The sequence below is a fragment of the Xiphophorus hellerii genome, chromosome 3, assembly GCF_003331165.1.
Source record: "Xiphophorus hellerii strain 12219 chromosome 3, Xiphophorus_hellerii-4.1, whole genome shotgun sequence".
In the NCBI taxonomy this organism is placed as follows: domain Eukaryota; kingdom Metazoa; phylum Chordata; class Actinopteri; order Cyprinodontiformes; family Poeciliidae; genus Xiphophorus; species Xiphophorus hellerii.
Genome location: NC_045674.1, coordinates 4,552,754 through 4,568,085, shown reverse-complemented (window position 1 = coordinate 4,568,085; position 15,332 = coordinate 4,552,754). Strand labels below are relative to the sequence as shown.

The window sequence follows — 15,332 nt, the reverse complement described above, 5'->3', positions numbered from 1 at the left end:
CTTAAATGGCCTTGCAACGCACCTGTGCAGCAGGGAGCGATGCTTCTCTGCAGAGGGAGGTGCTTATCTGATTGTGGCTTGGACAGCCCATATAAACTGATGAGAGGAAAACTCAGCAGCAGAAGACTCTTCGGTCAGGAACTATTTGCACCCCTATTCAAGTAAGTAAATTGCCTCCTCTGCTTTTTATTCTTTCTTTTTATGTGCCATTGCAACTGGAGAGTTCATGTTGAGGAGCTTAATTATCACCAACGCTGCGCTTCACAGTTAGAAACTCTAATTTGTTCTTTGAATCAGTCAGGAATAAATAATCGCAATTATTGCAAATAACTAGCAGGAATATTGCATAATTCAGAGAAGCAGCATTGTAGCAACTTTCAACTCTGTTACCTGAGTTTGTACACACACTCACAGTTGTCCATTGTTGATTGTTGTGTTGTAGGCTGAAATAATCAGTTTAAATGATGGAATTAAGATCAACCAGCATGTTATTATATATATAGATGTATATATATAATAACATATGTTATTATATGTATATAATAATACATATATATATGTTCTTTTATATATACGATTGATTTTATTTATTTATTTATAATCAGTTTTACTTTGCAAGTTGCCCTGCAGGAGGTCTGGGCTTTGTCTTTCTTGCTGATGGGAGGTGAGATGACCCCAGTGTCCACTTCTCGAGTGTCAGACTGAAGGGCTGATGTAAGGTTAGACAGTTAACCTGTTCTGACTTTACTTGACATCAGTGACCCTCATTCATATGCCTTAAATATACAGATGGAAGGTCGCTTAAGGGGTTTTTATTTCTGTGATGTTTACAGGGTGAATGTATACTAAATACTAGCTACTGGAATCTGTATTGATAAAACAGCTGCCATTACTTGCATGTGAAGGCTAATTTTTTCACCTGATTAATCAAATCTAATATCTCAATATTATTTCCCTTCTGTTTTCAGAGCATTTCTAGGAAGCTGTAATGTTTGTAGAAAACGACTTACCCACCGTGTGATAATTGATATCTTGTCAAAATTGGCTAAAGCTGCATGTCAAGATAACTTGAAGTGAAAAGGCATTTAAATTACTACTATATAGATACATGTCAGAGTAACTTCAGTGTTTAAAAACTGAAATTTTGGAGAAATTAAGATTATACGGAGATTTAGTTTTTTTCGACAAGGGTTGAAATATAATTATCTATATTTGAATGGTTAAGTTGTTCAGCTACAGACTGGAGTGCATGGATGCTGTGGATCTCAAATTAATACTAACAGCTAACTAACTCCTTTGCTGTTGGTGCTATATGCAGAGAATATAGCAGCATATTTCTCTATTTGTTCATTACCCTCCTCCCCCTCCGCTACCAAGAAAATAGTAATCTTAATGTGTCGTCTACTCCTTCATCACAGGACTGCAAAAATGTCTTCCACTTTGCAAGGAGCCATGGAAGATCTTATCAAGGTCTTTTACCGCTACTCAGGAAACGAAGGTGACAAGTACAAGTTGAACAAGAAGGAGCTGAAGAAGATGCTCCAGGAGGAACTCTCAGAATTCCTGAATGTGGGTTTGACAAATAAAAGAAAAATAAAACTACCAATCTTTTTTTAAAGCGCTAAAACTTAACTTTGACACAGTCTTTTGTCTTCTATTTTAACTTGGATGTTACAGTCCTAAAATAAAATGGAAACAGAACAAGCAGCCAGGTAATTAGATGTTAAATATTCAGGAAATTATGGTAATAACATTCTTGACAATGCTGTGCTGAAAGTGAGACAATTTTGTTTTATAGCCCTAATAACGCACAAGACAGTCTAAGGAATTATATATATAATTAAAAAACTTTTTATTTACAATATTGCATTCACTATGTCATTATTGAAATACACTTGATGAAGACCATGCATATGAATATGATTAGTAGACTGTATCTGTACATTAAAATGTATGTTGTGCTAAATTAATGTAGTAATAAATGCATAATTTAATCTTTTTGTTTCTCAGTGAAGAAATTCAAACTCCAGACTTCGTACAAACTAACTGATCTTGGAATGGATTTTTCTTAAGGTTTACTGTCTCTTGTGTTGAGAAAAGATTGATGACTTGTTTTATTTATTTATTTTAAGGGTTCAAATGATCCCACTATGGTTGAGAAGATTATGACTGGCCTAGATGACAACAAAGATGGTGAAGTGGACTTCCAGGAGTTTGTGGTTTTGGTCGCTGCACTGACTGTGGCTTGCAACGAGTTCTTTGTGGATTGTCTTAAACAGAACAAGGGCTCAAACTAAGCTGGAAAGTTGGTTCATGACATTGAATCTGACAGGATCTACAAATGTAGAAGTGTATATCCTCACACATCATCTTGGAAGATGGCCAATAATTTACATTTACCTATCCATCATTGGTCTGCCATCTTTAATAAAACATAGTGTTTAACCTGTGTCCATGAGTCTTTTTGGTTGAAAAGCTCTTTTTCTTGATCTACAACTTGTAAAAACTTGGTCTGTATCTTTTTCAATGAAACCGTGAGCACCATCTAGTGTAAGAGAGGGAAACTCTTCTCTGCTTCTCAGTCTAACGCTCCTGAGAACAGTTGTTAATGGAGAAACCCTGTCGCGCTGAAGGCAGGGTCAGAAAGAGAAGGGGCTTTTTAAAGAGACGGAGGCCCAATTTTAAAGCATCAATATTTCATTGAAGTTGTGTTTTATACATACATTTTTAGAACAACTGAAGTTAACAGTTACTTGATCTGTTTCTTACTAATTTTGCTGCTTGTGGGCTCAATGTTGGCGCCCAAGACCGAGAGAATCCGGTTAAATGATTTTCAAAATAAAAGATCCTCCAGACTCAAATAATACATAAAACAGGTCCGCGGCCCAGGGGTTGGGGACCACGGTTATAAAACATGTATACTTTTCTGTAGTAAGTGTTCCACCAAGGTGGCGTCTCTGTAGTTCTAACTGGAAGCTCTGCCGCCCTCTGTAGGTGTTCCGCCATCTTTGTAGTTCTAAATGTCTGCCCTCCTCAGTGTTCTGTTGCTATGGTAATTAATCCTCTGAAAACTGTCATGTGTGAGTGAGACACAGAGGGGGAGACAAAATTCTCTCTCTCTTTTGAGTCAAACTGACACAAAACAGTGTCAGTTAGAATTTGTTTTCATTGGAATTAGGCTCATTTTTCGATAATTACGTCGCCATGGGTACTCGAAATGCCAACAGATGTAATGGCCCGCATGCCGAGATCCAGCCTCATGTTTTTATATATGTATATTGTGGGTGTGCACGGAAGCGGCAGTTATTTTGAGTTGCAGAGTAATAGGTGCCTTCCATGGACTGCATGGAACTCTCCTATGCTCTGCTATGGCAGGCCCCAATTAAAAAACAAGGTCTGCAAACTAAACCCCATACTTGAAAGGCTTGGATTTAAAATTTAAAAAGAAAACTTTTAGACTTGGTTAAACAAACTCAGTAGAGTTGGCTTACAGCTGCATACCAAGCTGTCATGCAGTATGTTTAATGCTGTTTAATGCTTTTTAGGTTTATATAATGTATTCAACAGAGATCAAAGAACTGGAATGTAGTCACATTTCCCTGTACATTTACCATTAATATGAGCTACTATTTTGTTTTAAATGCAATCTATTTATTGGAGATTTTGGAAAGCAGTAATCTAGTCATTTGAAAAGACTGATTTAGTGGTAATATTACTAAATACTGCCATGCTAATGCTATTACTAATAATGCCGTGTTGTGATTTTTTATATTTATATATGTTCCTTTTAAACTGTTTCTTCTTTTTTTTGCTTTTCTATAGATTTTCCATAGATTTTAACAAAGCACAAATTGCTGCGTAGTTAAACTGATCTAATCTTCACCTTAATAAAGTAAAGAAGCAATAGATTTAATTTACACATGTTCAGATTGGTTTGAGTCATAACTTGTAAAATGTGAACAATGAAAGGGCCGTTTTGAAGAAATAATGCAAGGTTGAAAATAATAATAATAATAATAATAATAATAATTCAACATGCCCAGTAATCTCCCTATGCAAAACTTCACCCAAAAGGCGTAGGCTAATGAACAAGAACTATCTCATGCTCTTCCTGGGGTAGATTTCTACTCTGGTGCTTTTCTCCCTTTACGTTTGCATTAAGTGACCAGCAGATGGAGACAAAGACTGTATGCTTATCAAAGCTGAAAACGATGGAAAGGTACTTATACCGTGCATTAATACAGTTTTATCAAAACCACAGTCATGATACAAAAAACTCTAAAATAATTTGATGAAGTAAACTAATTGTCATTTCACTGTTATAGTCATCTATAAAACGTATTAATATCTACTGTCTGATATATCTGCAGATGAAATATTAAAGTTTTTTGTTTTTTTACCTACAATGTCTGTTTTCTGGTGAAATTAGGGTCACTTATTTTTATTAGTTCATTTATTTCCTAATCACTTTGTTTTAGTTGTTTCTATGCTCTTTTGTATTTTTTGTTTTGTTTGTAATGATTTCCTTTATGTGGTTTGTATTTAAAAAGAATATTGATTTTGAAACTAATTTAACGTGTAAAACTCAAGATTAACTCCTGATAACTATAATTACATTTATGTAAAATAGGCAACTCTCAGTTTAACTAAACATCTCCACTTCCTGGTACAGTATGACAATTACAGATACTTTACAGGTTTTTGTGTGACATCTGTTGTGACAAACTATAATGAAATATGTTCAGAAGTTCTCACATACCCAACTGAAAAGTTATTGAGTGAAGTCAACGATGATTTACAGCAATTTACTTACACATTTAGAATTTGATTAAAAATGTACCTTGTCACTAGTAATACCTGTCAAATTGAAATGTAATTTTAGTTTGGTCATTTAGAGAAATTATTTGCACTTGCATAGAAACGTTTGTAATCAGCCAAAACGGTGTAATTAAGTCATACTCAAGGGTAAACATCTGTTCCCTGGCCAAAATGAAAGCCACACTGAAACCTAGGTTCAACAGTCTGTGATTTGCTTCACTTACATGTAATAATTTGTTCACATTGTGCTATTTTTATAAACTAATACAATTCTATTTAAATTAAACAAAAACAGCATATTAAACAATTTTCATGCCATTTGTATGAGCTCCTGTCTTTTAGGCTGGAAGGCCTCTGTGCCATTACAGAAATATTTAACTCTCTCGAAGATTTTTTTGTGTCTGGCTGGTTCCCTCCCTGTAGCTCCCTGTAGCTCAAAGAATAGACTTTAAAATACTGTTGTTATTTTACAAATCACTGAACGGCTTAGCACCACAATACATTAAAGATCTGCTGTTGTTGTATCAACCTTCCAGACTTCTCAGGTCTTCCGGTTCTGGTCTGCTCTGCATCCCCAGAACCAGAACCAAACGAGGAGAAGCAGCTTTCAGCATCTATGCACCACAAATGTGGAACAAACTTCCAGAAAACGGTAAACCGGCTGAAACACTGACTTCTTTTAAATCTCGACTAAAAACCCACCTGTATAGAACTGTATTTGAAATGTAATCAATTACAAATTTATTGATGGAACCTGACTTAATGCTGTGTTTTGATTGTTGATTCTATCTTGCATCGTGTTTCTGTTTGTAATGATGTAAAGCACTTTGAAATGCCTTGCTGCTGAAATGTGCCATACAAATAAAATTTGATTTGATTTTGATTTGATTACCTCCAGCATATTAATATGATATTCAATCAAAAAAAACATATCGATCAAACTCACCTACACAGCAAGGGGAAAAAGAAATGGATAAAGAAAAAACAAACAAACAAAAAAATCCCGTCACATTCAATAAAACCCATTGACATTACGCAATGTCAATGCATTACGTAATGCATAGCTGTGTTACATTTGCTGCATTACGCAAATGATAGGTTGTTTTCTGAGAATAACACAGAGGTAAATACTTTATAAGAATAAAGAAGTTGGATTATTTTTAATCATTTTTTTTAAATTAAGCAAAGATATTTAATAAGAAAACATTATTATTTTAACCTCACCTGTTCTTAAGCAGTTTGTTTTTGAGATTTTGGCATCTTGTAGTAAACCAACAGTATTAACTAAAGCTCCAGAAACATTGACTGATGTGTCAAGAAAATTCAGCATGAGCAAAGTGCAACATAACAAAACTTTACTAATTTAATGCTAAGTGACAAACAATTTTGCATACACACATAACAATGTTAAGCTACAGAATAGTTCATCCTTAAAAAGGAAACTTTAAACGTTTTCAGAAAATGTCGCTGTATGAGTGGATTTTGCTTTACTACAAATAATTTGTATGTGCTCATGCATGTGTTTGCTTAAAATGTTGCATTAAGCTCATGCAGAAAGCTAAACTATGTACTGATCCAGTTACCCATTAACAGACTGACTGGGTCATCTTGTATTACTTTACTTCTTTTGTTTGAGGTCAGACCTTCTTCTGCAGTTTTACTGCTTCAAACTGTGCTTTGTGATATAAAGGTTTGTGACCAGGAGCAGCTCTTTGAGTCTGAGAGAATGATCAAAAGTAACCACAGACTGAGGCTCGATTGTCCATACTAGAATATTTGGACAGTCGAAGAATCACAGTCATTCTCACTGCAGAACAAATTTCTGGAACGCTGAGTATTTTGTAAAAACCAGGATGTGGACTGAGCAACCACATACAGCACCATAACACAAAATAAGTATTAAACTCTGAAAAAAGTTGGTATTTGCACATCTTAGTGCTTAGGAATGTGCCATTTAACCCCTAAAGGGTTAATTGAATAATTCTTTCTTAAGAGTACACTGAATAACTGATAAAAAAATATGTCATATCAATAAATAAGGGGTAAACCATTCAAACCCTCTAGCGACAAGAAATCAAAATGGTAAAAAGTGAAGCATCTCCTCTGAAACCGATGGAAACTTTGACATTTGGAATCTGCTCTGTGTTATCAGACGATACTAAGACTAAAACTACTTGAAGTGAAAGAGAGTTATCAGGGAATCCCTCCTGTTTGCATAGTTTCTGCAGTGAAAGATGGACTTGGACAAGCAGTGATAGGAATTAAGTCAATGTTTACCTCTCACCTTTCTTATCAAGGTGGAAGTTTGCCCTCTACCAGACGGAGCGCCTCCTCTCCTCCTCCCCGCACCTCTCACTTTAGTATTCCAGCTTTTCTCTTCAGTGCATGTTCAGCTGTTGAGCAACACACTGATTACAACAATGTGTGAGAAGTAGAAGTTGAAACTGCAAAGAAACAAAATTCCATTGATATAACATGTATAACATTTATGTATGTTTTATGAACTTGCATTGTGTTGGCACCCATTAACCTTTCCCTCCAAGGTTAGCCCTAATCCTGAATGTAACTCATATTGATACTATATGTTTCTTATCTTTCTTTCTGGCTCTGTCTGGTGACTCATCTCTCATTTACGTCCAAACCTGGCATTGTTGCTTCATAAAGGAACTCCACCTCAAACATTGCAGATATACATATGTGTTTGCAAAGTGATTATGTGGATGTTCTGATTGCACTAAAAGAATGCCAGGAGATAAATAAATTTCGTTGCCAGGAAATATCAAAGATTCAACTGAATAACAATGTCCAAGTAAGAACATTTTAACTTCATTTTTCTTTACTTGATTAAATACAACTAGTGCTTTTGTTTATCGGTGAGAAGATTAAAAAACACCTAAAATATTAAATTATTGTTTAATATCTATTAAAAATAAAACAAAAAATAATTGTCTGTTATTTCTTTCAACTTTGCAATCTTAAATTTGGAAACAATTGGTCTAAGCCAATAGAACTGAATATAAGGAAGCATACAAAGATGTTTAATATGGTCTTCAGTTTAAGAGACATTTAGTGTTTTAATATTATTTCAACTCAGTTCAATACAGTTTATTTTTCATATTGCGCCATTTCACAACAAAAGTCATCGTCAGAACAGAGCTGTCATGTCTAGCACCAGTTTGCTCCAGATAATATAAAATAAAGACTGTTAATAAGACTCGAATCCCAGGCCTCAATTCTACTGCAAGTCTGAAGTCTTTTGTGAATTAATTTAAACCAAAATGGTTTTAATCTTTTAGAATTAACATGTGACATCTACATTTTTATTACACTTGACTAAAATATTATTTCCCCTGCTGCTCCAAAACAGTATCTAACCCGAAAACTAATGAATACTCTGAGCTGTGATTTATGCAACACTATCTACGTCTTCTCAGGTGTTTTACCACACCCAGCAGTACAATAATAGAATGTGAAATTCTGTAAACAGTAATTTAGTAAATTTTTCAGATGGCACATAGCCTGTCATATAAAACATAAAATGTGTCCTTATCACAGCTTCCACCACTTTAAGAATTAGCATTTTGTTCAAAAACGCAAATTCTAACAAGGAATATTTTTACAATTTTTCTCAATAACTCTTCATTTTTTCACAGTTTCTTCCCTTTGCTCTTACTAAAAATAAATTAAAACAGTAGTTTTGGCGGCACCAGTTTGCTTCCCGAGAATTAAATGTAGAATAAACAGAAAATAAATGATGGTAGAAAATATAAATCTGTAACAGTCTTCACATGAAACTGGGGCAGAAGATGATGCATGCATTATTGACCCGACCACCCATTACCTTGAGTAAATATAGAACTTTTAATGCTTTGTAAGTCTGCCAGTCATGATGTTATGTCATTCTCAAGAACTACAGACCCCACTGCTTTTTACGTCAATTGCGCCTGACTTTCTACGTAAGAGTGTGTCTGACAAACTCAAGCAGTCAAGACAAAGGCACGCCATCCCACTGCAGACAGGGAGTCTGCAGGCAGAGTGAACACAATAAATTATACTGACTAATGGCTCATCAAACTGTCACAGTGAGCTCAGACAATGCACGCAGCACTGTCCAACCGCAGAATGTTAATAACAAGATGAAAACACAAAGGTAAAAGGGAAGGTTATACTTAAAGTTCCGGATGTGTGTCACTCAGGTTTTGGCCGAGAGGCGCCACCATTACATGTGTTGACACTGAATAAACGTGAGTATGTGCGTGAGTAGGTGAATGTGAAGCCAGAGATAAAAAAGAAGGTAACAATAACAATAACATGTTAACTAATCCTATTTATGTTAACGCATCATAAGATTACATTTAATTTTCTAATAGTCATAGCTGACGCTAATTTTTAGGGACATTATGAAGGATCTAGTTAGACTTGCACATACTGCCTTAATATTTAATCTTTGTTGGATATGGGATGTGCATCAACGAACCAGTGGTGGGAGTTCAGTCATCACTTGTTAGGGAGTATTCAGGTATTCTTTCAATTTCTATAGTATCTTATTAATAGGACTATGAACCAAATATTGATGTATCACAAAATGTTTTAGCCACTTTCAGACCTCAGTATATCTTGATACTGATAACTGGCCAGTGTATACTTTTGAGGACTATATTTCTCAAAAGTATACACTTTTAAACGTCTACTTCACAGCACCAACCTTGTATTTTTTTAATCAGCAGGTTGGTGCTGATTTAAAACATATTTTACATGCGGTATTAAATATGTGCTCATTGAAATAATACAGTATTTCATTAAAAAAAAACACCAAAGTATGTTGGTTAACTGGTGTTTCTTGATGTAGCTCCTTCATTACCACATAGGAAATATTCAGATTGATAAGTTTGCAAGTGGTGTCAGAACTGTTCCCGTTTCTGTTTAAAAATTGTTTCAAACCACAGATTTCTTAGCAACAGCTTGTCAAAATGTATTACAGCAACCGGGTTTTTTATGGCTGACTGGTGACATACGAAAAGAAGGGAAATAAGAAATATCAAGAGTTCATTACAAGCAGCTACTATAAAACCCGTAATTTAAAAATAGCTTCAAATATACCATCCTGATATTTAGGACCAGACCAGAATGTGAAATCAGTATGACTGCACAATTACTATTTTTTATAAAAAACGGGAAACTGCATCACCAGCTGGGATGTCCTGCTAAATTAGGAGAAAAATCCGATGAGTAGCAATGGGTTTAATATTTGATTTCATAAATTCAGTGGTCTTTAAATTTGCAAATGTGGCTTGTTTTACAGGTAAAGACAGGCTCTTGTTCTGATGTAGTAATGTTGAGTATTTTTTTAATCTCAAACAAGTTAAGGATGACTATATTGCTTGTTTTTCTGACTATTGCTTACAACATATGCAAAATAAATACACATTTTTCCGTTTTGAACATTCAGCTGGCTCTAATTGACGGATTCTTGTTTTCAATTTAAACATTACACAACTTTCTAGCTTTGGAAAAACAATGTTGCAACTACAGTAAGAAGTCTGCACATAAATGTTAGCCCTGAGCCTCAAGGATTTAAGGATTTAGTTTTATGCCATAGACATTTGGTTTCCCCTTGAACAGAATTTGTGGAGAGATTTTCTCTAAAGTGTAAACCAGTATTTGTTGCTGGGAATTTCCTAAGTGTGAGAAAATATGCACAAAGCTGTAAAACAAAAACAAAGAAGCCAACATATTTTTGCTTAGTGATGTGACAAATTATGGGTAACCTCTGGGACATACATTATACTTAACAGCAGTGTAATGCAGTGCTTCAACTAATATTTGTATAAATAAGAAATGTAAGAACAGTAAAATGATTTGGGTCTTCCCCTTAAAAGAACCTTATGGCCCTGTGTTACAATACATATTTATCCCAGCCACAGACGTTACCAGAGAAACACTCAGCTTCTCAACAGGCAGGTAATTCTGCTTTGTCCAAATATGATCAGCCATGATTAATCCAGTAGGTACTTTCAGAATTGTTTGAACCTGTGTTCCGCCACTAATGCTTAAATGAGGTTCATGACCTTTTTGTTGACTGGAAGGAAGTAATGACTAACTGATTCTGTGAGAAGAGTTAAGTTTGTATCACTTAAGCGTAATGTTTTTGACTATTCTTGCAGAAAATGTGCAATAAACTCACAAATATCAATAGCGCAGAAAAAATCGTGATTTGTTGATTTTGCTTTAATTTCCTCAAAAAACTGGAAGCACTGAATAGAGGTGGTGTAAACCTGTAGCACATTCACATTTCTGCAAAGGAACATAATACAGCGTTCCTGTTCAATGTCTGTTCCGAAAATAATTTTTATGCTTGATGTGTCTAAAGAAGGTCTTCTTATTTACAATGAGGACAAACAATAAGGTATATACAGATTTCCTCCTTTTTTGCTAAACAAAATAAATGGAAAATTAAGGTTACTTCATTCACAACGAGAAAATCTCTATCTCCAAAAGTCTGGCTCAAGTCTGTCAAAAGTTAATATCTAATTTAAAGTTGTATGAATTTTCAGATTATAACAATACATTGCATAATGTTGGATACTATAGTGAATATGTGCAAGTAATTAGAAATGTAACAACTACTCCTAGTTCCAAGGAAACACAATCATATATTCCTAGTTTTATGCAAAAGTGAAATGATGTGTTTCCTATAAATTGTATGTAGTCTTTGATCATTTTGGGAGCTTGAGACAGCCAGTCTAGTCATTTCCCCAGGAATTTAGTGTTGAAGCTTCTTTTGTTTAATATGTCTTCTTTTACCATTCAGATACAACAACCACCCACTATTAAGTGAAACTATATACTCTTGTGTCTGAAATGTAAAATAAATCACTTTACCTAAACTAATTGCCAGTTTCTACATCCTGTCCTTTGATCAAATGCTGATTAACTCAAAAACATTCTGCAATCTTTCTTTTACTAAATGTTCACTTAGTTTTGAAAAGTAAGATTTGTGCCACGAGTGGCTTCGTTGTCAGTAACAAAAAAAAAAAATACAGGACAACAAAAGAAGACCCTATTGATTAAAGCTTGCATTTTTAAATTAATAAGGTTTAATATGTATCTAATAAAGACCTTTTGAGAAGAAGTAGCTACTTCTGTTTAAGTATCACATTAATCTGAAGACTATTGTCCATTTCCATCGCATACTGTTAGCTTTTGTTTTCAGCTGATTAAAACTACAATAAATTGTCAAATCTACAAACATAGTTCCTAGATTTTGTAGTCAAATTATGGAAGGTCAAGTGAAGTATTACCTTAAGGAGAAACAATTAGAAACATTGGAAGAGTGTGAAACTTATCAGTTTGAAGCAGCAGACCAGGACCGAAGGAGTATCACGTTTTCTGTCATCATTGTGACCGGTCAGCGCAGCTCTCATTCAGGGCAAAGTGAGGCCACTAATACCCCTGGGGGAAAGGTTTCTGTGTGCGGCCAATACAGATGGTTTTAGTAGGCTGCTTAAAGACTGATGGAGGCTGTCAACCTTGCCGGCCTTCGCAATCCCTGCCAGAGTCCGATGCTGGGCAGAACTCTTACATCCAGTCTGTGTAAATGCGTGTATTATCAGGAATGGAGGGCATCCTAGTGACGAACTTTGACCCTCAGAAAGGGGATCCGGACAAAGGAAGTTGAACAGAGAGGTGAAAAGGGGAGATGGAGGGCAAGTGGACGGCCGGCGCCACATTATGCCTCTTGTCTATCAAACTCACACCCCTCCGCTGCCCCATTCATACGCAACTCAGTCCTTCACTGAAAGTGAGAACTGTCCAACAAAAACCAGTGGTCAAAAGTTTGTTTCCCTGCCTAATTATATTGTGGTTGCAGAAAACCCCAAGTTCAGATAATAAAGTATAATTCAATGGGCTTTATCATATAAACTTGGATGTGGGAATGGGAGATGTCTGATACCCATTCTAATAGTGTCATGCTACACTATTAAACAGTGTAGCATGACACTTTACATGCAATGTTAATGCTAATGTTTAATGTTAAAACCTGTTTTGTCAACCAGCCTTTAAAAGATTTTAAAAAGTTGAAATAGGGATGTCTAATTTGGATGGGTTCTTCTGGCATTTTTTTTCAATTGCCAGCATCCTCTTCCCTGATGAAACTTAACTTTTAGTGCCTGTTGTTGGTCAACAAACTGTAATTATGTTTGCCCCATTTCCAGAGGCCATATGGCTGCTATTTCCTTAGCCAATTTAAAATAAGTCTTCTAATTATCAAGTGCACAGTCTGCAAAACTGTACTGCTTCACAGGGAAGCTGGTGCCTGTTTCCAGCAATCACTGGGCAAGATCGGGGTACACCGTAAAGAAGTCTCCAGTCCCAGGTGACAGTCTCAGGATAACACAAAGACACACAGGACAAACAATGCACACACACATTCAGACTTAAGGGCAATTTAGGTAGACCAATGAACCTACCAGTAAAGTTTTGGACTGTATGAGGAAATGGGAGTAACTGGAAAGAATAAATGGGAAAACATGCAAAAAAGACCCCAACTATTGCCTTGGACCTTCTGGCTCCAAGGCAACAGTTCTACCAACTGTGCCACAGAGCAGCCTGAGAATGAATACTTCAGATCTAATTAAACCCTGGTGTTATATTATATTTAAAGGTAAGTTCTCTACACCAAAACTGATTTTTACCACAATAAGAACATTGCCAGAGTTGCACCATTACACTCTGATAAGTCTTTTTTTTTTTACATCATTAACACAACTACTTTTTCTGTCCTTCAACATTCCTTCTGTTAACATTCCTTCTTGTTTAGCCCCTTATTTTCTTATTATCTTGGTTTTCTTTGATGTATATTACTTTAGATTGCCCATATTGTCTTTGAAAAGTTGCCCATAAATATAAACTGTGAGTGTTACAGGTCACAAATATCATTTTGTAAGAGGCAAGACCTGCACCCAAAACCCTTAAGGGCTTCAGTAGTTGTTACATTTCTTGTTCAGCAGTCCATTTTCACTTTCAATAAAACCCAAAATGATGTTACACACGGACAGCACGAAAGTGGTCACAGAACTTTATGTGGATAAAACAACACACAAAATCTATGAAACATTCTTACTTTATATAATGTTCCAAACAAAAATAACTAATTTAAATACAAACCTCATACCTGCAGTCGATCTAACAAATCTGGGGTTTTCCTAATGATCTAATTGTGAAGTGAAAAAGAGACATTTGTGGTTTTCTGTCTTTCTACTGGATGGAACCTGCATGATGTGCTATACGCAGATTAGTGTGTGAAGGTTGAGAGAGCTATGCAAACCCTAACTATAATTCCAGTTTATACATTTTAGGACGTTTGTGTCTTGAGACAACATGTCACAAATTGGCGCTATATAAATAAACAGAATACAAAAGGTGTAATTCTGATCAAATCCAATGTATCATTTTTCAGTTTGTTAACTTAGACACCAGATCAAAATCTTAAGACCGCAGAGGAAGTTACAAATCCCTTGTCAGTTGGGTGTTATGAACAACACAGTTGTACTGTTGAAAGATCCATTCATCACTACACAGACAAGGGCCCTCAGTCAAGATTGATGCATGCTGTAACATCTCCACATAAGCAGGCGTGATTTGATGTCCCTGAACACCCTGAAGCTCTGTTGGTTGAAAGAAAAAAATTCCCACACCATGATGGAGCCTCCTCAACTGCAGCACTAAGAAAACAGTGAGATTTGTTTGTCACACCAGTGATGCTTGAAGCCACGTGGAATGTGAAGACACATCTTTTTTATTTTTTTTTTTCAGACTAAAACTGTCCTCCATTTTTCAATGTCCCATGTTTGAAATTCCCTTGCAAAATTCAACTGGATAATTTTGTGGCCTGGAAAAAGACATGACCTTTGAAGGAAATTCTTTATTCATTAAGCTTTTCTCTCAGATGTCTTTTTATAATAAGTGGACTAGAGTCAGCACCAGTAAGAGGCTTAATTTGGGTCCAGAATCTGCTTTTGATTTCACGGATACCCAGCTGGATCCTCCAGCTCAGTACAGGGGGATTTTTTTGTCTTCTGTATTGTGACTTTACAATCTCAGTCCCTCAGGATTCATAGTTACAGCGCTACTGGTGGCTATCTACAGAAGTCCTTGGGGAAAAGGTGCAAAATACCCTGAACAAGTCAATAATCCAACAAAAAGAAGACATACTTCATAAACAATCATGCAAATTGGGGGAAATTAAAAAGACTAATCTTATGTGTGACATTTTTACTGTGTGAGGAAACTGTGGCTGCCAGCAGAAATGAACAAATGAATGGAAAGAATTTGAAACCTCACTTGAAACCAACTTGAAACCCAGGCAGAAAGGTTATGCCTGGGTTTCAAACTCAAGACCTATTGTGTTATTAATAATTATAATTTCTTCCTAGTTATTAGAACTTTGCTTACATGGCAAAATTAATTGTTGTGCTGGAAAACTGTCAGTAAATGCCTGACCTTATATGACG

General features: G+C 35.6%; 1 protein-coding gene across 2 annotated transcripts; it reads left to right on the top strand.

Moving 5' to 3' along the window:
* Nucleotides 1-58: 58 nt before the first annotated feature.
* On the top strand, nt 59-2,445 carry s100a1 (S100 calcium binding protein A1). Of its 2 annotated transcripts, none has more exons than XM_032559152.1 (3): nt 59-161; nt 1,419-1,569; nt 2,133-2,445. In XM_032559152.1, the coding sequence occupies exons 1-3, from the start codon at nt 100-102 to the stop codon at nt 2,295-2,297; spliced, it is 378 nt and encodes a 125-aa protein (XP_032415043.1). In that variant the 5' UTR covers nt 59-99; the 3' UTR covers nt 2,298-2,445. The 2 variants fall into 2 exon arrangements, with proteins under 2 accessions (XP_032415043.1, XP_032415045.1); XM_032559154.1 differs by lacking the exon at nt 59-161 and adding an exon at nt 612-719.
* The last annotated feature ends 12,887 nt before the right edge of the window (nt 2,446-15,332 follow it).

Bases quoted from the DNA above. Each gene is read 5' to 3' on its own strand.
- s100a1 (XM_032559152.1), top strand. From the start codon at position 100: ATGAGAGGAAAACTCAGCAGCAGAAGACTCTTCGGTCAGGAACTATTT. The intron at 162-1,418 runs GTAAGTAAATTG...CCTTCATCACAG, and splicing joins CTATTTGCACCCCTATTCAA to GACTGCAAAAATGTCTTCCA. The intron at 1,570-2,132 runs GTGGGTTTGACA...ATTTATTTTAAG, and splicing joins AACTCTCAGAATTCCTGAAT to GGTTCAAATGATCCCACTAT.